At 39.3% G+C, this 25,280-nt stretch overlaps 1 protein-coding gene and 2 long non-coding RNA genes across 3 annotated transcripts in view; 2 read left to right on the top strand and 1 right to left on the bottom strand.

Moving 5' to 3' along the window:
• Positions 1-25,280, bottom strand: part of LOC127634742 (elongation of very long chain fatty acids protein 2-like) — a 103,629-nt gene that overhangs the window by 6,255 nt on the left and 72,094 nt on the right. The window contains exons 5-6 of the mRNA XM_052114421.1: positions 5,565-5,736; positions 1,426-1,550 (exon numbers count right to left, since the gene is read on the bottom strand). Coding sequence (XP_051970381.1) covers positions 1,426-1,550; positions 5,565-5,736 — 297 coding nt within the window. The remainder of the gene's footprint in view (positions 1-1,425; positions 1,551-5,564; positions 5,737-25,280) is intronic.
• LOC127634743 (uncharacterized) lies at positions 16,001-21,754 on the top strand. Its single transcript, XR_007969398.1, has 3 exons — positions 16,001-16,256; positions 21,359-21,543; positions 21,702-21,754. It is a non-coding gene; the product is annotated as an uncharacterized LOC127634743 (long non-coding RNA).
• Positions 20,003-20,695, top strand: LOC127634744 (uncharacterized). Its single transcript, XR_007969399.1, has 3 exons — positions 20,003-20,374; positions 20,469-20,519; positions 20,623-20,695. It is a non-coding gene; the product is annotated as an uncharacterized LOC127634744 (long non-coding RNA).

The raw sequence follows: 25,280 nt of genomic DNA, 5'->3' as shown, positions 1-25,280 counted from the left end.
TTTCCCTCATGGGACCTCTTCGTGGTCCTCTCAAGGTTCCCACAACCCCTTTTAGGGATCAAGTGGTGAGCCTACAAGCGCTGCCCCCAGAGGAGGCAGAACCAGCCTTATCGTTGCTGTATCTGGTGCGCGTTTTGCGAACCTATGTGGATTGCACGCAGAGCTTTAGACGCTCTGAGCAGCTCTTTGTCTGCTTTGGTGGACAGCGGAAAGGGAAAGCTGTCTCCAAACAGAGGCTTGCCACTGGATCGTGGATGCCATAGCGTTGTCCTACCAGTTCCAGTCAGTCCCCACCCCTTGTGGGTTCGATCACACTCCACAAGGATTGTGGCATCCTTGTGGGCACTGGCCAACGGCACCTCTCTAGCAGACATATGTAGGGCAGCGGGCTGGGCAACACCCAATACCTTTGCAAAGTTTTACAATCTCCGGGTTGAGCTGGTCTCGTCTAGTGTTCTTTCAGGTGCAACCAAGTTTCGTTACACGGACAGCTGGCCGGGTGTACTGCTTATTTATAGTGTCTTTCCCCTCCAAGAAGGTGAAGCTGCGTGCTCTTCTCTCCCAATGCGTGTTCATGACTTGTGAACCCTGGATGATCTTCCTCCTAGCCCTCTGACTCACGAATTCTGGGGCGGAGACCCAGTACTTGTGTTACATGCCCTCTTCCATGGTATGGTCTCCCCCTTCCTTGTGGTAGAACCATGTCTCCCATGGCAGAGCTCTCTCTGCCCCGGTCACTGTTTTATAGAATCTCCCCCCCTATGAAGGGTGGGACTTACCAATGCACCCTCCCATGTCCGGCTACTAGGCCCATATGATGTACTCTTCAGGGCAGGGTGTGGCCTCCGCAGGAGCTTTTACCCCTGAAAGAATAGGAACGGAAAAGAACGGCTATTTTTCTATGCACAGACGTTTCAAAAGCTCCCGCATTTGGTAAGTCTACCAACCCCCCCCCAGTTGAGGAAGCACACGACATCTTGGGGCATCTGGGGAGGCTCCGTGCAGCCCGAGTGCATCTGTTCCTACGCTCATAGTAGCTTTCCTACACCTGCATCAGCAGTTCACATGACCAGTTCAGTCATTGAGGCATTATCCAGATAGGACCCCTAGTGTCACTTCATCAACACAACCGAGTGAGTGTTAAGTCCGTTCCCTGATGGAGGGAACGAGACATTGTGTCTGGCCTCCCTTTTATTCCCGTATGTTGGGGGAGTGGCATGCAAATTCAACTTCCCAATTCTCATTGGCCTTTTCTCAGATCTGAAGGAGTTTTGGTCTCTCAATATCGACCCCTAGTGTCACTTCATCGACACAACATCTCGTTCCCTTCATCAGGGAACGGAGGTTACGAAAGTAACCGAGATGTTTTGTAAAGATGTAAATGTAACCGTGTAGTGTAGTTGTATAGAGAGTTTGTGCACTGACCAGCTGAGCCTGTGTGAGGTAGCGTTTCCACCACAGATATTTGTGCATGGATGGGATGGTAGACAGACCGTAGTAAGAATACATGAGGATGTGGATGAAACTGTTTAGCATTGGCCCAAAGAAACCTGGACACACAAGTTGCTTCATGTCACTTAAACTATCATGCCAACTGCTTACATCAATATTTATACAGTAGTTTTCAAAAGACACTGAAAACCTGCTTTTTTGGCTTTATTTAAACCTGAATCTAAACATAATTATGTCATAAAATTAAAAAGAATTACATTTTCAATATTTCTATGTCACTAATCCAGTGTAATGCATATTTGTGACATTGAGCATGTTAACTCAAAGCAATTAACTAGAACTAAAGGTCAGATTTCCTTGCTTGCAATGAAGCACATGAGACGCTTTTTGGAACATTCTCAGATCATGCTGGATAACATGATCATCAGGTTTTGTTCATGTAAGCAAAAGGAGATATATAAGAAACTCTGAAATTCATATCTATTTTTTGGTGTAAATAGCATCTGCCACACGGCACGGCTATTTAAACCCCAATAGTTTGGTGAAACCACAAGAATATACTACAGACTAGAATAGGTGTTGCTGCAGTAGCGTGGGCTATAAATACAGTGTGCGATTGTGTACTGTTGTTCTGGTGACAACAATTAGAATCCACCTTTTGTCCCACTCTTTTTCCCATCCGATTTCCTGTTTCCACTCCTATATTTATTTTTATCTATTATATTAAGTAGTATTAAAAAATATTAAATGTTGATTTCATCACAGCGATTAGGTCACGGTGAATGTTGAGGAGTGCAGAGAAGGGTTTGATCCAGAGGCAGAGTGTGTCGATCACACTCATTCCCGTGGCTTGGGATCGCTTGTGTGATTGCATCACTGTATTACTAATACGGTAGTAACCATGTTTTTTGGATGAAACCATAGTTTTAATGCAATTAACAATTGTGTTAGTACAGTAATATGTTAATAACTATAATTAATTTTGTGTTTACTGTACGTATACAACAAAATACCATGGTAAAACCATGGTTACTGTACTTTACTTTTTCTAAGGTAAGTTTAAGGTTAGGTTTAGGGGTAGGAGTTGATGGAGTCTGAATAAACCAGGGTGCAATTAGTATCTGCCACTATTTGCACTGGGGTGTAAATAGCATATATCAATATTTGCACCAGGTTGCAAATAGCATCTGCCTTATGTTTTTATTTATTTTTTACTCACTCAAATTATTATGAAGATAATATCACTTATAATGGCAGTATTAAAGTAGAGCAGAACACAAAATAGAAGAATTTTCACAAGTGCTCTCAGACTTTTGTACCATCTCTGTATGTGTCCATTTAGCATAATGCATGTATGTGATTTCAAGCAAACACATCACATTGTCTTTACAATTTGTGTAAATATCATTCCAGATACAAAACTGCAAAATGTATATAAAAAAACAGCTCTAGTTCAACATTTGAAAAAGGTTTTACCATTTAATGGTATTTAATCGGGGTTTGAAATTAAAATCTTACCAGCCAATTTGGCTTTTAAAACCAGCCATACAATATTTTTACTAAATTATGCTTAATAAAAATGTCTAATTTTGTTTAGGTTAGTAGATGAAAAAGGTCACAGTAAAGATTTACAATAGAGCTAATTAAATAAACACATTAACGCATGCAATTAATTTGAAATGTTTAATGTGTTCATTTATTTTATGTTTTACATTAGTTTCTGACATTTTGTTCAGCTGTTTGTGAGTTCTAAATGCTGGTTGTTTACCTTTGCGATTTGTCAGGGGAAATTACACTGATGTATACACCACAAACACATAAATATTGCAGAAGCAATAATAGTATGGGTAGTATGCCATTCCGAACTCCTCATGTGAAGATCAAACTTTAAAGAACCAATGATGATAAAGGAATAGTTTAAACATAAACTAAACATTAAACCATAAATAAACATTCTCTAATAATTTACTCACTCTCATGCCATCCCAGACGTGCAAGACTTTCTTTCTTCAGCAGAACACAAACAAAGATTTTTGGAAGAATATTTCAGCTCTGTTGGTCCATAAAGTGCAAGTGAAAGGGTGCCAACATTTTTAACCTCCAAAAAAGCACATATTGCCACCAGAAAAGTAATCCATATGAGTCCAGTGGATTAATAAATGTCTTCTGAAGCTAAATGCTAGGTGTGTGCAAAAAATATATTCATATTTATTCACATACAATCCATTTTTTTAAATGTTAGCGTCCGGCAAGCTGTGGTGCACACAGTCATGAGGGTGGAGTTCAAGCTGCCTTTCGCATAATGTAAACGTGTTGGCAAGTTCACGTGAGAACTGACTTGTGAAATACGAAAAAACAGAAGTACAGTGTTTTTTACAATAGAGGAGGAGGAATGTTATACACAAGCTGAATTGGTTTAGCTATAGATTTGTATTTTTATCTCTTTTACAAAATGGGGCTTGTGTGTCCTTCTTCTGGATACCTCAAACAACAGAAAAACATTAGATTACATCCTTGGGTATCATCGCAAGAGGAAAAACTAACCTTTCACAGATTCCCTATCAAAGATCCTGAGCGACTGAAGCTATGGCTGCTCGCTGACTCAATACACCCACTGAGTCACTCAAAATGTTGAGGGTGTGCAGTGAACTTTTTTCCCCTGCCGATTTCAGACCAGCCGAGGGATCCGACAATATCAACATGCCAACATGCTTGCATAACGTGAGAGGCAGCTTGAACTCCACTCTCATGACTGTTCATATCACAGCTGGCCGGAAGCAAAATTTTAATAAAAAATAAAGGTTTTATATGTTGATCTATTTCTTACACACCTACCGTTTTGCTTCAGAAGACATACATTAATTCACTACAGTTGTATGGATTACTTTTATGATGGCTATATGTGCTTTTTGGTGCTTTAAAAATTTTGGCACCCATTCTCTTGCATGTTATGGACCAACAGAGCTGAAAATTCTTTCACAATCTCTGTGTGAGGTAGGGTGAGTAGGACTGTCTTTATTCAGCAGAACACAAACAGAGATCTGGGATGGCTTGTAGGTGAGTAAATTATGAAAGAATTTTCATTTTTGGGTTAACTATTCTTTTAAGCAGAGCGTTGAACACTGACGTGAATCATGTGAATGTGGCTTCATGATCGCTGTAGCAAAGTGGATGATAGGGAAGTATCTAAATGACAAAAAAAATGCTGAATTGCACCGATTGAAAAATAAACACATTGCATTAACACTGCTTGCATTTTTTTTTTTGCTGCAGCAGCAATTTAACATTGTTGTATTTTTAAGATGTAAATATTCAGTTGAAACCACTTTCCACAAACTGTTATCATAAAAATGCAATAATAAATATTCACCTTCCAAAGTTAATTGAAGGAAAAGCAGTTGAGTGTTGATGCACAATCTTCACTTGCTGCTACTAGGCTTCACAGCTAGGTGGTTATTAGGGTGTTGATTTAGATCAAGAGCAACAGTTCCTCACCAAGTAAACCGTCAATAAAATCTGTCATTGCATTTGACTCTGATTAGTAATATTCATATTCTTTCATTAAACATTATTGTGCTTTCTTTCCCAAGAAGAAACTAAATGCATTTTGACAGGAAAAGTATATATTTTATATATGGGTCAAATTTCAGCACTTTTAAAATCTGTGATTTTAAATTGTATTGCCTTGTGATGGTCATGTACATTTAAGACAAATCTGTTCAGATGCTGTGCAAATCAAGCATTTGCGCTGCATCTGCACAGATTTGGCTTAGATAAATCTTTATTTTCAGGTTGCATCCACCAGTTTTGTCTGTCTGATAGAGATGGCTTGCCTAGTTATTGAACGTAATTATTAATCATCACCCTTCAAATTGCAAGTGAACTGAAGTCGCCACATGTTAATTTTAAACCCTGTAATGTAAATCTGTACTACTAAATGTAATGTCATCTATACTATTAGTATTTGTAGTAGTCATTTTATGATGTAACATTACTGCACTGGCAGTAAACATCATCTTAAAACTGACCTTCTGCTGTGAAACACAATTCCTTACGGCAATAATGTTAATGGCCTTTCCCCTGCTGTAAGTGCTTAGAATAGATGAACTTACTCTGTCCACAGGGTATCCAGTTGAGCACACACCACCAGATGTTGAACATAGAGGCATGATGATACACATGCAGGAAACTGATCTGGCTGTTTTTCTTCCTCAGCACAATGAAGATAGTGTCCAGGAATTCAATCAGCTTGGAGAAATAGTACCACCACAGGACTTTTGCTACCTATCAATATACAAACTTGTCAATTGTACAAATTTTATGTCAAATTAGTTATAATATCACAGACACTTAATGCCCACAGCAGTTTCATGTATATCATGTGATCATAAACTACTGTTTCATGTTTAATTGTGGTTACTTTTAAGTTGTGGTATGAATTTAGTGATAACACCAAGTCATTGTGCACTAACAAACAGCACTGATCACAGCCAAGGAATGTGTCATACTGATGATTTTACACATGCTCATTTATTTTTGTTTTCATTCATAATTATAGCTTGTCAGATATTCAGGCAAGGAAGCAGCCCTTGAAATGCTCACATTCTGTACCTACTACTTTAGCTATATTTAGAATAGCATGCTAGGTGTGCTGTATACACCATAAACTGACTATTATTTTTAATAAAATAGTATGTGAAACAGTATGCATTCAGTGATAAATATTTCAAACAGTACATTGTGATATTGTTACATAACCTCTTTACAGTGCATGTTTAATTTAGTGAGTGGCATCCAGTTATGATCTAAGAAAAATATAAATGGTGATTTCACATTGTTACTCCAGTTTAAAAAAAAAATAAAAAAATTAAAAAACCTAAACATTTTGTAGTCAAACCCAAGGAGGTTTAATATTCCTATTCCTTTAACATTCCTATTCTGCGCATACAGCCCGGAAGTACACAACCAGCATGCTGACAACTTTACATTTTTAGCCAGTTACCATCCCTCCAGGGAAGGTGCCGCTCTCCTCTCTAGTAATTTGGCTCATAGTCTTCATGATAGTATTTGACTAACTGGGGCCCAGGTCAGGAAGCAGACAAACTGGTTAATCCGAACGTCTGCTAGCTGCCTTGAGACGTCACACAGGTCACATAAACTACAACACATAGAGACTGTATCACCTAGATATCTCTTAGAGACTGTGTCTGTTCCCCGAACTACCAAACACAATACCCTCACTAAATCATTTAGAAAAAATATGATTAAGGTCAAACTTGAACAAAACAAACAAATAGAAAATACACATCATATAAAAATAGGGCTACTAAACATTTGATCTCTTTCTACAAAAGCACTAATTGTTAATTAAATGATTACAGATCATAGATTGGATGCACTCTGTTTGACTGAAACCTGGCTTAAACCGGATGAATATATTAGTTTAAATGAATCTACTCCCCCAGGTTATTGTTATAAACATGAGTCACGTCTGAAGGGTCGAGGAGGAGGTGTTGCTACAATTTACAGTGAAGTTTTTGGTGTTACTCAGAGGACAGGATATAAATGTAAGTCTTTTGAACTAATAATGTTTAATGTGGCGGAAGACAAAACTTGTAGTCCATCTACAAAGACAGCATCCATGCTTTTAATATGGAACTAGGCAAAGCTAGACAGACTTTCTTCTCGAATATTATAAACAGCAACTTAAACAACACACGCACTCTTTTTGCGACTGTAGAGAGACTGACAAACCCCCCAAGCCAGATTCCCAGTGAAATGCTCTCAGACAGCAAGTGCAGTGAGTTTGCTTATTTCTTCTCTGAAAAAATCAATAATATCAGAAAGGTGATCAGCACATCCTTGAGTTGTGCTGGGGTCAGACAAATCAAACCACAACCTGAGAAAGTAGTTACTATGTCTGATTTCAAAGAAATTGATGGCAAAATTTTGGAAGAAACCGTACAGCACCTTAAAACATCAACCTGCGCCCTTGATGCACTTCCCACATCTTTTTTCAAAAGTGTGTTCAACTGTTTAGAAGCAGATCTCCTAGAAGTGATAAACTCCTCACATCTCTCTGGGAGTTTTCCAAACTCCCTGAAAACTGCAGTTGTCAAGCCCCTCTTGAAAAAAAGCAATCTGGATAAGACCATATTAAGCAACTATAGACCGATCTCAAATCTTCCTTTCATAGGCAAGATCATTGAAAAAGTTGTCTTCAATCAGCTGAACAAATTCTTGAACTCAAATGGATACTTTGACAATTTTCAATCTGGTTTCCGATCGCATCACAGCACAGAGACAGCGCTCATAAAGATAATAAACGATATTCGCTTAAATACTGATACAGGCAAATTATCAGTACTGGTACTACTTGACCTCAGTGCAGCATTTGACACTGTTGATCACAACATACTTCTTGACAGGCTGGAAAACTGGGTGGGGCTTTCTGGGATGGTCCTAAAATGGTTCAGGTCATATTAGAAGGGAGAGGTTATTATGTGAGTATAGGATACCATAAGTCTGAGTGGACGTCCATGACATGCGGAGTCCCTCAAGGCTCAATTCTTGTGCCACTCCTGTTCAACCTGTATATGCTCCCAATGAGCCAAATAATGAGAAAGAACCAAATTGCTTACCACAGCTATGCAGAAGACACACAGATCTACTTAGCCCTATCACCTAACAATTACAGCCCCATTGACTCCCTGTGCCAATGCATTGATGAATTAAACAGTTGGATGTGCCAAAACTTTCTTCAGTTAAACAAAGACAAAACTGAAGTCATTGTCTTTGGAAACAAAGATGAAGTTCTCAAGGTGAATGCATACCTTGACGCTAGGGGTCAAATAACTAAAAATCAAGTCAGGAATCTTGGTGTGTCTCTAGAGTCAGACCTTAGTTTCAGTAGTCATGTCAAAGCAATAACTAAATCAGCATACTATCATCTGAAAAATATTGCAAGAATTAGATGCTTTGTTTCCAGTCAAGACCTAGAGAAACTTGTGCATGCTTTCATCACCAGCAGGGTGGATTATTGTAATGGACTCCTCATTGGCCTTCCCAAAAAGACCATAAGACAGTTGCAGCTCATTCAGAATGCTGCTGCCAGGATTCTGAGCAGAACCAGAAAATATGAACATATCACACCAGTCCTCAGGTCTTTACACTGGCTCCCAGTTACATTTAAGATTGATTTTAAAGTATTATTACTGGTATGTAAATCACTCAATGGGCTAGGACCACAATATATTGCAGATATGCTCACTGAATATAAACCCAACAAATCACTCAGATCATTAGGATCACATCATTAGAAATACCAAGGGTTCACTCTAAGCAAGGAGAGTCTGCTTTTAGCTAATATGCCAGCCGCAGCTGGAACCAGCTTCCAGAAGAGATCAGATGTGCTCCTACAGTAGTCACATTCAAATCCAGACTCAAAACACATCTGTTTAGCTGTGCATTTACTGAATGAGCACTGTGCCACTGTGTGTCCGACTGTTTGTACTGTATTTTATTTTATTCTAAACTGTTTCAATTATTCTTATTTTTTTATTCTTATTTTAATCTCTTCTATGTAAAGCACTTTGAATTACCATTGTGTATGAAATGTGCTATATAAATAAACTTGCCTTGCCTTGCCTTGCCTTGCCTAATGTGACACCGTCAGATATAAATAAAAACTCTCTGTTGTCTTTTGTCCTTGCTACAATGTATAGATCACCCGGGCCTTATTCTGATTTTCTTGGTGAATTTGCTAATTTTTTATCAGATCTTGTAGTTACTGTAGATAGAGCTGTAATTGTTAGTGACTTCAACATTCACATAGATAATGAAAATACATTGGGATTAGCATTTATCGATATTCTCAACTCTCTTGGAGTCAGACAAAATGTAACAGGACCACATCATTGCCATAATCATACGCTAGATTTAATTCTGTAATATGGAATTGATGTTGATAATATAGGAATTCTGCCGCAGAGCGATGACATCTCGGATCATTACTTCGTCTCTTGTATGTTGCGATCAGCTAATGTAAATAAATCTACACCATGCTATCATTCAGGTAGAATTATTCTTTCGACCACTTAAGATAGCTTCACTAATAATCTTCCAGATCTATCTCAAACACTCAATAAACCCCAAAGCCCAGAACAACTTGATGAAATAACAAAAAATATAAATGCACTCTTCTCTAGCACTCTTGATATTGTCGCCTCACTTCGATTAAAGAAAATTTAAGAAATAAACCCTGCACCATGGTACAATGATCACACTCATGCTCTCAAGAGAGCACCTTGGAAAATGGAGCGCATGTGGAAAAATACAAAATTAGACGTATTTCGTGGTGCATGGAAGGAAAGTGTCTGTAGATACAGACAGGCACTAAAAGCTGTACTTCCGCAGTAATTAAGTGACCTTCTACCACGCTATATTCCATCACGTTCATTACGATCACAAAATTCTGGCCTGTTAATAGATCCTAGAATATCAAAATCCACAAAAGGAGGAAGATCCTTATCATATTTTGCTCCTAAACTATGGAATAGTCTCCCTAACACTGTTCGGGACTCAGACACACTCACTCAGTTTAAGTCTAGTCTAAAGACTCATCTATTTAGCCAGGCATACACCTAATTTATCCTCCAACCCACAATTAGGCTACTTTAGTTTAGTCTGCCGGAACCAGAAACATTGATCATGATTTATATCTCTGCAATAAATTGAATGGCATCTATGCTTATATTATTTCATTTGTTTCCCTGTCTAAACCTCGGGACTCCTATCCTGAGGTCACCAGAACCGGCTGGATCCAGCACCATTCATGCTTCGTGTTGGACTACGATCTTGAAATGCAATGCATAGACTAACAATTTCCAACAAAAACCTTCATCAGCCAATTAACAAGGACAATTGCACCTATGTGAAATTCTGCAGTTAATCCAAGATGGACTTCAAAGACATTGGTCATTAATCTTACAGTTCAAACAAAATTGATGTTTAAACACTGACCCTTAACACTTACTTAGATTGATAATTTTAAACCATTACTTTAACTATACATAAGTAATATTTACATTTTATTCATGATGTTAACCAGAGGGGAACTGGCACCCACACTGAGTCTGGTTTCTCCCAAGGTTATTTTTCCTCCATTAATCAACATTTTATGGAGTTTTGTGTTCCTTGCCACAGTCACTTTCAGCTTGCTCACTGGGGTTATTAATACAATTATTATTTAAGTAATTATTTTTAAACACGATAAACTATCATATTTGATCTAATTAGTTTTATAATCTAGTTTTATCATCTGTTAATGCCTTATCTTCTGTAAAGCTGCTTTGAAACGATGTGTGTTGTGAAAGGCGCTATACAAATAAAATTGACTTGACTTTAAGTAGCCCGAGACGTTCCCTATCAAATGTAACACTTTGATGCTGCGCTGATTTATCGCTTTCGGAACGAGAATACCCACGCCGCCGCACCGCAGATGTCTGGACCCCTTACGGTTGTTTAGTTGTGCTCACAAGCGCGTGAGAGGTCTCAGAGATGAGCTTGTGATTTTGACTCAAGGACATAAGAGCCCGGAGTGGCATGAACATCCAAACTATAAAATCTTATGAATGTGTGCGGAGAGGACCAGCCTGCCGCATTACAAACATGCAGACACATCTAGCCAAAGCTTTAGAGGAGGCGACCCCTCTGGTAGATTGAGCCCTGTTACCTACTGGCGAAGCTTGTAGGCCAGGGCATTCCTCACCCAATGCGACATTGTTTGCATGGTGGCGGCCGCCCCATGACAAACTAATAGTTGCCCTGACTTACGTCACTGGCTAGTGCAGTGGACGTAAGCCTGAAGGGCACGGACTGGACACAGTCCATGAAGTCTTTCCTGATCCGGCATTGTAAATTGAATTCTGTAACCTTTCCCTATTGTTCTTAGGACCCACATAGAAACACCCAGCAGTAGCTTCCACGCTGCCAGGTTCTCTGAGATGGGTATCAATTTTGACACTTCCTGTAGAGGGGATGTTGAGTGTTCCGTGTCCTGGACTACGGCAGGCTAACTCCCAAAACACCAGAGGCGGCGGGAATGGAGAATGGTGCTACCCCCACATGGCTGGGGACAAGACCATCAGGACTTTCTCTTCCTGGAGATAACGGTCCTGAGGTCTTGCTTTGGGGGCTGCTGATGGCGATGAGCCAGTCTCTACGAGGGGGAGCATGATTCGCCATGCTCTGTTTTTGAGCCTCCCTTCTAGAAGAACTGGGGCGGGTGATGACTGTGTTCATAGAGTCACCGAACAAGCCAGAAGGTGAAATCGGGGCATCAAGTAGGAACAATTTTTCCTTGTCTCTGATGCCCGAAAGGTTCAGCCATAAGTGTCTCTCCATGCTAAGGCACAGGCTTTGTGGGGAGAGTAGGTCTCTTTAGAGATGATGCCGAGCCAGGCGAGAGATAACTCGCAAGTGTCTCTTCTACCTGTGGCATCATAGAATACCCCTGTGCCTCAGCAATGTCGACGTCAAAGGCACGAAGACATGGGAAGTATAAGGTTTCCACCATGAATGAGAAAGCTCGTCATGGAGGTTATCAAAAAAAGGAAGGGACTGATTTAGCGTTCCCTTCCCTTGGCCACCAGACAGAAATCTGCCCTCCAGCTTGGAGCGTTTGGGGGTCTCTTGTTCGCATGGCCAGTCTAATTGTAGTCTGGCCACCGCCCGAGTAACCACCTCGAGTAATTCCTCAGCCGCTTTATTATCATGTGAGGAATGCTCAGAGGTGGGTAGTTCGAAGTCCGCAGACTCAAGAGATTCAGCATCCCCCTCATGAACCGAAGAGGCACCGGAGCGCACTTCAAGATCGCAAGGACAGAGCGAGCGATAGGGACGGACCACTCCTAAAGACGTTCCCAAAGCGCTAAATCAGTGCAGCATCAAAGTGTAGCTTTTGATAGGGAACACAAATAATTGCTTTATTACAGTAGATGTTTCACCATTGGCAATATTTTGAGGACTCTTAAAAGCGTGAAATGTACTTATTCCGTTTTTTTCCGTTTGCTGTTTTTAACGTCAGTGCTCAGAGTAGACACTAGTGAAGGATTTGGGACTGTGTGTGTTCTTTGTCAGCATTGTCAGCATGTCATTTTCCTGCAGTGTCAGGGTTCTTAGTCATATGGCATTTATGACTCAGGAAATACAGCTAAAAAATTGTGACAGTAACAGTACCCTCCCACTTTTTCAGCTTTTTTAGCTGCAGAGGTGTTTATCCCATTTATTTCTTCCATAATGATTTCATAATATACTTCATCAAAGAGTTGTAAGCCATGAACCAAACCAACATTCTACGAGGAGAATCACAACATTTCAAAATTGTATTTAACCCTCTGGGGTCGACGGACGTGCCGGCGCATCCTGCTGGATATTTTCGTCATTACAGCAGAAACAACTTAAAATACTCCATCATTTTTGGGTATACAGATAAGTGTAAGACATCATTAGAGACTATAAAGGATCTACTTTTATTTGTGTACACTCACAATAACAACAAAATCTTATGCTTTTGTAAAATAAAGAAAATAAAAAGGATAATAAAAGCATATTTCAGAAACACGTCAAAAACATTTACTTAAACTCTGCGAATACTTATTGCACAAACATGAAACATATGTCTAAAGAAAGCTTCAAATGTCTACTTTTAAATAAAACAATTCAAATTTAAAACAAATATTCTCCTGCAATGTAATCTGTATGAAACAAAGCGATGTACGGTTTTCCTGGCTCAGCTTCATTATATGTAATGTGATCACACCCACCAGCAGAGTGCGCCATTCATACGCTAATGTGATGACCCAGTAGAGGATACAATTTCAGATGAGTAAGTAATTTAGTTTTCATTAGCTGACATGCTATTTTATATAAACGTACATATTTTACTAGTGGGACTGTTTCCAGACAGGATTCAAAGTACTGACATTTGAAATATGTCCTAATAGGCAAGTTTTAGTTACTTTGAAATGCTGTTTCTGATAAAGCAGGCATTTACATTGTATGCTGTATGATATAAATATGATATTTAATTGTATATGAAAAATTATATGAATGTTTAGATTATATTTTAACGGGTTTACGCTGCCTCGTTATCATCAACAAAGCTTGTGCTTGCAAATATGTGTTCAGGTGTAAATGAGTAAAATGCACTTTAAATATGCACATATTAGAAAATCAGCATCTTATAATGATTTCTGAAGGATCATGTGACACTGAAGACTACAGTAATGATGCTGAAAATTCAGCTTTGATCACAAATTGCATTTTACAATATATTCAAATAGAAAACTGTTAAAACTGTCTTTTAAATTGTAAAATGAGTTCACACAATGTTTTTACTGTATTTTGGATCAAATAAATGCAGTCGTGGTGAGCAGAAGAGACTTCTTTTAATGGTAGTGTAGGTCTAAAATTAAGTAAAGTCTTTATGTGAAGAAAATGTATAGTCAGATTACTTCTTTTAACTTAAAACTTGATTTGGATCATTAAGTCTCCTCACATTCATTCTCTTTCTGTCACATTCCTCATTGATGTGCCCAGAGGAGGGGTCTTTGTGTCCTCAGGTGTGAATCACATAAATATTCATGATAGTTCACGCCTCCTCGCATATTACCTATCAATGTCTTACAAAAGTTAAATTACTATATTGTTTTGTATGAATGAGTGATCAGGATGGTTTTCACATCACTTTGTAGCAAAAACTCTAGGCTACAAGATCCAGTTCTCAAAAGTCTTGTGGACAAATGTTTAGTATGTGTTATATGACCTTATTTCAGTGACTTAAAAATTAAGTTTTTTCAAAAACCAAGCATAAACATTATATTAGTTTTTGCTGAATACAGTGTTATCAGACTTTAGCCATTAATATGTTTTTAATCAACTGAAAAAAGCACAAATGTCAAGGCATGTCAAAACTTCTCCAGGGCCCAAAACACCCTCAGACCCCAGAGGGTTAAAACAAAAACGTATTTGAAAATTGGACAAGAAGACTGTATTTAAAGGGATATTTCAACCTAAAATGAAAATTCTCTCATTATTTACTTACCCTCATGCCATCCCAGATGTGACTTTCTTTCTTCTGTAGAACACAAATGATTTTATATTATTATACTTTCAGCTCTGTTGGTCCTCACATTGCAAGTAAATGGTAAATTAAAAAGGTCCAAAAAGGACATAAAGCCAGCATAAAAGTAATCTGTAAGACTTCAGTGGTTAAATCCATACATTCTGAATTGATATGATAGGTGTGGCTGAGAAACTAATCAATATTTAGTTTCCAAAGCCCAGAACCCAGTTTTTGTTTTGTTTTTTACTGTAAATCTACACTTTCACTTCCTTATTCTGATGTGGAAGTAACCTTCACTTTCAAAATCAGCCACCTACTGGTTGTTAAAAAGGACTTATATATAGATCTATTATTTCGATTGAAGACATGGAGTTAACCACTGGAGTCTTGTGGATTACTTTTATGCTGCCTTTATGTATTTTTGGACCCTCTGAGATCTGCCCAGATAGCAAAAAATGTCCGCACGGCTTCTTTTTGCCGCTGTCCCCAAGCTGTCGGCTATAGGTGCGTCCCACTGGCGGTGATCCAGCGTTTGCCGCCGAATTCGTCACGCCCATTTCTTGCGAGATGCCACCGGCGGTCAGACGGCGGGCCGCCCGCGTCATTTCTCTGGCGGTTGCCTCGCGGCAATTCGACCGCGGCCGGCCGGCGGCAATTCGACCGCGTCGGCCGGCGGCAATCGACGTCGGCCGGCGGCAATCGACGCGGCGGCGGCAAGCCGCTTTGAAATACAGTCACAGCTTGACTCTCAAAATCGACCAGCCATTTGGCTATTATTATTTTTGCTCCAAAGCCATTAGGGTTTATAACAGATTCTTGACTCTTGATTCCATGATAAGGTAAGGTTTAGGAAATGACATTTAAATTACTTTGAAACTCTGAAGCGATTATACAGTAATATATGTAAAATATATTGAATTATTTATGCACTTAGGTGAAAATTGTTTATATTTCTTTGATTGATGCACATTGAGACATGCACCAATAAACCAAGAATAATTCCTTTTGTAAAACTTACTTGGCAATAAATATCTTTCTGATTCTGATTAGGTTTAAAAATAGATATTTAATACAGGGTATGAAAAATTTAGCAGAATAAATTGATGAAGTTAGACTTTTCACCAATGCCTGACTATCAGTGAACAGTGAAAGACATCTGTCCCCGTTTTGACGTGAAGGATAAACTCAATGAAAAAGCTTTCTCCCTGGTTTCACAGTTGCGCCGAAATTTCGTTTGTCTGTAATTTTTTCCAACCTCGATTTTTTTTTTTGTTATTTTACCTTTTACAGGTAAGGGATTCATTTGCAATTACGACCTGTACTAATGTTTAAGAAAGTGTGAAAGTCCCTGTAAAGGCAATAAAAATTAAATAATCCAAACACACTATACATGGTAAAAATTTATTGCTAAAACACATTACACTGTGGACTGTGAAGTACTGAATTGTGTAGTTAAACCGTTAAACAGTTTTGCACCAGTGCTGTGTTCAGGATTCTTTTGGGCGGGGCTAAAACGGTGGCTCGATGACGCACTGGACCCACCGAGGCAGGCCCCTCCCGTAACAATATGACTAGAGCACATTCGGTTCAGTTTGCCATTCAATCACGAGTTACAGTCAGACTCAGTACTAGTTTCAACAGCCTACAGTTAGCAAAGTCATCGACTACCATCGTTTAAGTAAGTACATGTTTCCTTTTTGTGTAACGCAATATTATGTTTACATTGTTTTTAAAATATCTAAGTTAGTCACCATTGTTCTTGCAGTATGCTGCTAGTCCAGTAGCTAGAGTGGCTAGAAAGTGTTAGCTAACACGTGCTGTTTTGCCCTCCTTACAGTACACACTGAGGTTAAGCAATGTTGCTAGTAACATTACATGTAGAAATGTTATTAACTACATACAGTAGTTAGCCAAAGCTTTACATCTAGAAAGACTAAGTATAACTTGTGTGTTTTTTTTCTAACAAAACCATGATGTGTATATAGGTTGTGTAAATGATTATATTTGTCGAACAAGAATGCTGCTAGTTCAGTTCACAATGTAGCTATAGTGGTTAGAAAGTGTTGGCTAACACGTGCGGTGTTGCTTTCCTACAGTACACACTGAGGTTAAGCAATGTTGCTAGTAACATTACATGTAGCAAATAACATTTCAACATACAGTAGTTAGCCAAAGCTTTACATCTAGAAAGATTAAGTATCGCTTGTGTTTTTTTAACAAAACAATGAGGTATATAGATTGTGTAAATTATAATGATGTTTGTCCGAAGAATTAGGCTGCTAGTTCAGTTCACAATGTAGCTAGAGTGGCTAGAAAGTGTTAGCTAACACGTGCTGTGTTGCTTTCCTTACAGTACACACTGAGGTTAAGCGATATTACTAGTAACATTACAATGTTATTTGCTACATACAGTAGTTAGCCAAAGATTAAGTATAGCTTGTGCTTTTTTTAACAAAACAATGAGGTATATAGATTGTGTAAATTATAATGATGTTTGTCCGAACAAGTATGCTGCTAGTTCAGTTCATAACGTAGATACAGTGGCTAGAAAGTGTTAGCTAACACGTGCTGTGTTGCTTCTGTACTTCTAGGATTTAAGGGGATTATGATGAGTTCTATTTCTCTGAACTGTTGTACTTTTTATGTTTGAGGACAATGCTGTGTTCACTTGAAACACTACACTGAATGAATAAGTTGTATGTTTAACATTTTCACTGTTCCATATATGGCTGTTCAGTTTTCTCCCCACTGCATAGCTATATTCCTAAAACGTTAACAATGTGGTTTTGTTAACATTTTCTTGCAGATACGTTGACCAGAGCATAACCTGTCATCTTCACCCAAGAGACCTACTGTTGGACAATTCTTTTTGCTTTAAAGGTAAATGCATCATTAGTCACAATGTCTAGTTACTGGGCCAAAAGGAGAAGAATATTGAAAGGAGTTGAGAGGGACAAACAGGAAATTGAAGCTGCAAACAATGCTCTACTTGCTGTTATTCCCGACTTTGACCAAGTAAATCCTCCTGTTAATGAACATCAACATGGAATGGCTACAATAAGCCATGGACAAACTGTAATCCCTGAAGCACAGGAAATAACTGATGATGAGGTATATGGACCTTCTGAAATGTTTTCCTCAAGCACGGAAGATAGTGAAGAGGAAGGGGATTGCCTAAGGACACAATTGGCAGGGTGGGCTATTGACAACATGATCCCCCATGTGGCACTTGGTAAGCTTTTAACCATTTTGTCCAAGGATCATCCAACCCTTCCTAAAGACCCAAGAACCCTTCTGAAAACAGTGACTTGTGTTAAAACAACCGAACTCTCAGGTGGTGTATACCATCACTCTGGAATTGAAAGTGGGATACTATCGCAGTTGTTAGTGTCTCCGAATTGCAGAAGTTGACGTCAGTTTCAATGCAAGTTAATGTTGATGGACTTCCACTTTTCAAAGCTCAAATGCCCAGTTCTGGCCAGTTCTTGGTTTAATTGAGCAATACGTGGGTAATGTCCAGCAAAACAAACTTCCGCTTGTCATTGGTCTCTATTATGGGAAGAAGAAGCCAAGCAGCCTTCACTTTTTGAATCCTTTTGTAGGAGAGGCACAGCTGACTTGAAACGGAAGGAGTTCTGTTTGAAGGGAGATCACTTCCTTTCAAAATATCAACGTTCATCTGTGACGCCCCTGCTCGTGCACTTGTTAGAAATGTCAAAGGTCACAGTGGATATTATGGGTGTGACAAGTGTGTTCAAAAGGGGTCCACTACGAGAACAGGATGACCTTTCCACAAACAGATGCTACTCTGAGATTAGACAATGCAGTCCGTGATGAACTTTCTGATGACAGTCATCAGTGTGGAGAAACGCCACTGGCATTGTTGTCTGTTGGTTTGGTCACCCAGTTCCCACTGGATTATATGCATCTGGTATGCCTTGGAGTGACAAGAAAGTTGTTGCATCTTTGGCTAAAGGGACGGCGGCTGACAAGATTTTCGCCCAGCATGGTAAAAGAGCTCTCCAGAGTACTCCTGACCTTCACACCTCATGTTCCGTGCGAAGTTCAACAGGAAGCAACGATCCATGGAAGATGTTGATCGTTGGAAAGCTACAGAATTCAGGCAGTTCCTCTTGTACACTGGACCAGTCAGCTTAAAAGGCCTTGTACCAACTCAAGTGTACAACAACTTCATGCTGCTTTCAGTTGGCATCACCATCCTACTGAATGTATCCCTGTGTGCTGACCTCGCAGACTATGCACACGGAATATTGGTTCTCTTTGTTGATCACTGCAGCAAGCTTTATGGAAAGGAACATGTGACATACAACATGCATGGATTGGTGCACCTCTGGCAAGATGCAAAAAAGTATGGTGTTCTTGATAACATCTCATGCTTCCCATTTGAAAACTTCCTTGGACGCCTGAAGAAACTGTTAGCAAAACCTACACAACCACTGGAGCAGGTTGTTCACCGATTGTCGGAGAGAAGTCAGCACAGAAGAACAAACATCTCCAAAACAAGGCCCTTGAGGGAGCACAACCATGGACCACTCCTCAATGGTCTTTCTGTGAAAAAGCAGTATGAGGAGTATTACTTTCAAGACTTTGTTGTGAAGCGTTCAGAGGGAAACAACTGTGTCCTGTTGGAAAATAAGGACATAGTTGTTATAGAGAATGTAGTCGTTGATGAAATGGACAACACTTTGGTCATCTACAAGAGGTTCCGAACATGGTCGATTTATTTACTTACCCTGTGGAATCTTCCAAGCTGGGCATTTTTCATTTATCTGGCCTATCAGATACACTCCGCTTTTCCCATATAGCAAATGTTCAGAAGAAATATTATCTTCTTCCTTGCCCGGATGGAAAGGCTGGTTTTCCGTTGATCCACTTGTAAAAATGACACTTGTTTTTTTTTTTGTTTTTTTTGAAGGGGTGAGCATTTTGAATGTTATTGTTTTTTTTTCTTCTGAAAATTAATCAAAATGTATACTTTATGCTATCTTTCTTCTATTTTAGATGCTGTTTGCCATTGTTCAATTTATCAACGAGGATGATCTGCCATTTGCAGTGGTTCCGCAAGTGTGGCTCAGCAATGACATGTGCTATTGGCCCCATTTGACCTCCGCAAAAAAGACAAGGGAAACAATTTAGCCATCCGCTGTACGCCTCCACACAGCACCTGGGAGAAACATCATTTTAAGTTTATGAAGGGAGCAGGTAAATGGGTCTGACTTGTGCATTTGATATTCCTGCATTTCATCTGTGTAATTTCTTTGTCTGTTTATGGTGGATAACTGACTTTCATTCATTATTCCCTGCTCTAGAATCTTGGCAAGAGGCAATGAGATATTTGGTGCGCTTCCAAACAGGTTCCAGCGTTGAAACGACGGATGATGACAAGAAGGGAAAGCTGAAAGAGAAGCTTAACTTCCAAGTACAGACCCCAGGCCTCTTCTGATGAAGAGGAGTCTTGTCTTCCAGATGCACCAGCAGTGCTGTCGTTTCAGCAACCTCTTTTGAGCTTTGAAAACCTTGTTCCCAGTAACAAGGTTTCAGTGCTGCCCGATGCTCCAGAGGTTGCATCGATTCCAGAAAACCAGGAAAATGTTGAGCCATCTGTAGATTTCAGAGCTGGTATGTAAAATGTAGTGCTGTGAAGTTTGATTTGTGATCCTGCCAATAAACTATACACTTTGTTAGATTTTAAAATGTCAGTTTCCTCTTTCTCAGAACCAGGTTTCTCCCCAGTAATCCAGACTCCACTTCACAGAGCCAAGAGTTTGAGTACAAGTAAGTAATGTAATTTGTGATGTTTTTTTGTCTTGGAAACTATTGCTTCTATTTAAGAAGAGGAATCCTTTAATCATCATCTGTTTTTCATTAGGACACTTGACGGGTTACTCACCGCAGCAGTTTGTGGATGAAAGGTGTCGAGGTGTGTTGTACATTCCATTTGCTTTGCACAGTTCAATTATTGTTTCATTACAGAATATGCAATACTCTGTAGTGAAATTAAAGCTGTTATGTTTGCTCCCCAGCTCGTCAAGTACTAAGCTTTACACCCCCAGCAGCACATTTACCCTGGCAGCATATGGGTGAAAACGCTGGAGGTATGTAATACGCTATGCTTAAACTAAGTGTTACATTTAAGTCCAATTCATTACATGTATCCAATAACTCCACACACATTTTTAAATGTCAATGATTTTCAATAGGACAAAGTCATCAGCTCAGGTATTGGCCCTTGGACTCCCCTGGCACCTCGTGTACAGCATGAAGTTTTCTGCTATGAAGGTATTTTCCAGGCCTATGTCTTAGTGTCCAGTGTTTTAACAGTATTGAAAAAAGTGCCTTTAGTTGTTGTATTTTTTTAAACGTAGATTTCCAGAGACTCCAGAATGAGAACCAAGCCCTGAGGGATGAGAACCAAGCCCTGAGGGAAAGCAATGCACCAGCAGGTGAGAACATGCACTCTTTCTTAAAGTTAACTTTTTTGTGTGTGATGTAGGTCCAAAATTACCATATGCCTTTCATTTTGTAGCTTCGGATGACAGCGGATCACTTCAGGAGCAGGTGAAGCAAGTTGGGACAATGTTAAAGACGTTTGCTCAGCACTGGGCAATCAGGTACAACTTATGAACCTGTACATCTAGTAGACCTAGATATAAATGTCATAGTTTAGTAGTTGAAGGACCAGGACTGACTACTTTATTCTTTTTATTCTGGGGACCCCTGTAGGTGCAGATCAGACCCTAATTCTGCGGCGTCTTGGAGAGTTTGGCGATGTTGTGCGAAGCATGGACATCAAAATGGACACTATGCTGCAACATTTTAGTGCCGGTGTGTCCGTTGGAGGGTTATCCCTGCCAGGGGATCTGTTACTCCCACTAGACACCCAGGACGATTTAGCGTTGCTTGACAGCAGTCTGAGGCAGGATAAAGAGCTCCAGCAACGATTTGTAAGTGTGCTGATTTCGTTTATAACGCCATAGGGTTATCTAAAATTAAGATTGTACACTGCATATTCTACAGTCTGAATCCACAGCCGGTCACATTTTAAATTTATGAGAAGCTTCAGAGAAATGTAATTTGTAACCCTTTTTTTTTTTTTTTTCAGCTTCGGTTTTTGGCAATCAAGTGTGGGAGGGACCTCAAGACAACTGTGTGGCTGAATGCTTGAGAGTATCTTCTCTAATCGCCTTTCCATTAACACAACCTGGACTGGTGCAGGGGAAAAAGCATGTTTTAGAGACATGTTCCTGAAGACCATTGTTCAAAGTAAGTTGGATATTTTTTTTATATTTAAGTAGATGTGTATGACCTTATGCCAATCAAATGGAATGACAGATCTTTATTTTCTACAGGAGCCATCCGGAAGAACTTCGGCAACCCAGGATGCCACTGATGAGGCGATCCAGGTTAACGCTACGCGTTACCTGAAAGGAGCAGCTGACCGTGAAGGTGGAAAAAGGCGCCGCACAGCTGAGAGGGACCCACAGCCGACCCCTCAAACCTAGGCTGACTACCGACACCCCTGCTAAAAGTGTCAGACTAAACTCACTCAATCCACACTCTTCACTAGAAATTGCTGTTTTTTTTTTATTTTTATTTTTTATTTTTCCCCATCTCGTGACCCTGCCTTCAGGGCAGCTCCTTGGATGAATATGGGATGTTTTTTTTTTTTTTTCCTCTCATGACCCTGCCTTCAGGGCAGCTCCTTGGATGAATATGGGATGGTTTGTCTTTTATACAGGCACACGAGGAATCACTGAAGATGTGCCAATTTGCACTGCCTCATTGTGGAGGTCGAGGAAAACCAGACCCCAACCACTCCAGACATTGTGATTGACTGTGTTCTCAACAGCCAGATTTTCTGCTGTTAATTGCATTTGTTCCCACTTATTGTCATGTTTAAGTTGAATGTAAAACTTTACATTATCCTGCACATTCTTTGATACCAAAGATCTCAATTATTTAATATACAATTTGCTGCTTATTTCATTGTTACAGTGCTTAACTATTCTATTTTTAAATATAGCTTATAAATCCTAGATTATACATCTAATACTTGATATTTGCACATTATCTGGTAGCAAATATTCTACTTACCGTGACTTTAGTATTGGCTTATTTCATTCCGTCAGTGCTTAACGATTCTATTATAGTTTGTAAATCCTATTTCATACCTCTGATATTTGATATTGCACTTTTAACTAGTACCAGTTAATTCTACTTTCATTCCATCAGTGTGCTTAACTGTTATTCTATTAAAAATAGCTTGGTTATACTATTTCATACCTTTTGATATTGCACTTTCACTAGTACCAAAAATTCTACTTTCATTCCATCAGTGTGCTTAACTGTTATTCTATTGTTAAATATAGCTTGTAAATCCTTGTGCCACAGGTCAGCATTGCAGTTATAATGGCATATTATACTCCAGAGCTTTACTCTAAATTATTACCACTTATCCTATTGTTAGAAATGACTTGTAAATATGATGTTATACCTCAATTTATTTGATATCCTGCACTTTATTTGGTACCAAATATCCTCATTGCTTATGTTTACTGGTAATTCTTTTCATCCCAGAGCTGACCTCTTTATATTATTTACAATTGTTGTAAGTGTTACAATAGTGTTTTTTACAAAAGTGTTTTTTTTTTGCTTGTTTTTACCAAAATTTAATTGGAAACCTGCATTTTCTTTGGGTGTATATATGTTTGTATTTTTCTGTTATTTATATTTCAGTGATCTGACATATTGTTTCAATGACAGTTACTGTAATTTGAAATGTGGAATAAAAGCGGCAAATGGAAATATGTCTGCTTTGATCAATCATTATTCTTGATAAACTGCATGCTATAAATAAATATATATATATACAATAAGCGGCGGCAGATCGCTCGAAAAAGCGGTTTGCCTCCGCGGTCCGCCTTCGATATAACGGCGGGCGGGCGGCTGGCCAGCGGGCCGTCCGCGGAACGAAGGCGGTAGGAAGGCGGCTGCCGCTTTTAAAAGCGGCTGCCGCCGGCGGACCGCCGTCGAACGTGTTTGCGATCTCGCCATTCTGCCGCTTCTACTGCCGCCGGCGCGCCGCCGGCGGACCGCCGACTTATTGCTATCTGGGTGTTTACCATTCACTTGCTTTGTGAGGACCTTTTACAGAGCTGAAATATTCTTCTAAGAATCTTAATTTGTGTTCTGCAGAAGAAAGTAAGTCATAAACATCTGGGATGGCATGAGTGTGAGTCTATGATGAGAGAATTTCCATTTTTGGGTAAACTATCACTTTAACATCTTTAATAAGGGAATTAAATACAATCCCATGATGCACTGTGAATGACATAATCTAATGAAACTACAGATTAAGTTGTTGATAAGTATAGAAACAATAGATTTAAATTTAACTGACAAGAATTCAGATATCTACAAATACGTTTGAGAGTGTAGGGAGATCGACTCAGTTGTGGGCGGTTGCTGCAGAGCTCATTTGCTGCGTTCACACAGCAGCAGAATACGGCTGTCAGACCTGTTTTGAGTGCTTAATACGGCTTCATTCACACAGAAGAATGTTGTTACATTGGCTACCTGCTAAATTTCGTATTAATTATAAAATTCTGTTAACTAAGTACAAAGCTTTGAATGGTCTAGCTCCGCAGTATTTAAGTGACCTTCTATCTCTTTCCATCATGTTCATTATGATCACAAAATTCTAGAATATCAAAATCCACAAAAGGAGGTATATACTTTACATATTTGTCTCCTAAACTGGGAGGTGGTGGCTCAGTGGTTGAGGCTCAGGGTTATTGACCAGAAGGTCGGGGGTTCAAGCCCCAACACCACCAAGATGCCACTGTTGGGCCCTTGAAAAAGGCACTTAACTCCAGGTTGCTCTGGGGGGATTGTCCCTGTAATAAGTGCACTGTAAGTTGCTTTGGATAAAAGCGTCTGCCAAATGCATAAATGTAAATGTTTGAGATGCAGACACATTCACTTAGTTTAAGTCTAGACTAAAGACTCATCAATTTATCCAGGCATTCACCTACTTTATCCTTCAACCGTCAATTAGGCTGCTTTAGTTAGGTCTGCCGGAACCAGAAACTTGAAACATTGATCATGATATATAACTCTGCAATAAATTTAATGGCATCTATGATAATATTATTCTATTTGTAACCCTGTCTCAACCGCGGAACTCCTATCCAGAACCAGAACCAGCTTGTAACTTGTTTGTATCACATTTTTAATTAACTGGCTTAAAAGAACTCCAAGACACAGACAGAAATGTAAAAAATGTTACAACCATCCCCTACAGTTGTGACTCCGCTAGTTCATTCATACAAACAGCATTGCAGTTAAAACAGTTGTCAATCCCAAACACTGACTGCGTGAACGAAGTCTTTGTTTGACATGATCTCTCCCCCCACCCCAACACCTTAGCAATTTGGAATAATGCAGACTGATTGCTTTCACAGAAGCATATACTGTACTATTGATTAACTGTTAACTCTATTAACTCTGTTGTGCACTATTGAGATGTATGGAAATGCAAATGGATGGAGAACTCCAGATATTATAAACCTCCAAATAAGCTTAGGCTATATTACTTCCAGTTTATTTCTGGATCATACTGGACACAGAAGGTATGGTAGCGCTATTTGCATTTTTTCCTTTTGATTAATCTCTTAATTAT

The sequence above is a fragment of the Xyrauchen texanus genome, chromosome 42 (assembly GCF_025860055.1).
Source record: "Xyrauchen texanus isolate HMW12.3.18 chromosome 42, RBS_HiC_50CHRs, whole genome shotgun sequence".
Lineage (NCBI taxonomy): Eukaryota > Metazoa > Chordata > Actinopteri > Cypriniformes > Catostomidae > Xyrauchen > Xyrauchen texanus.
The sequence above is the reverse complement of the archived record's forward strand: the minus strand, read 5'-3'. Positions and strand labels throughout refer to the sequence as shown.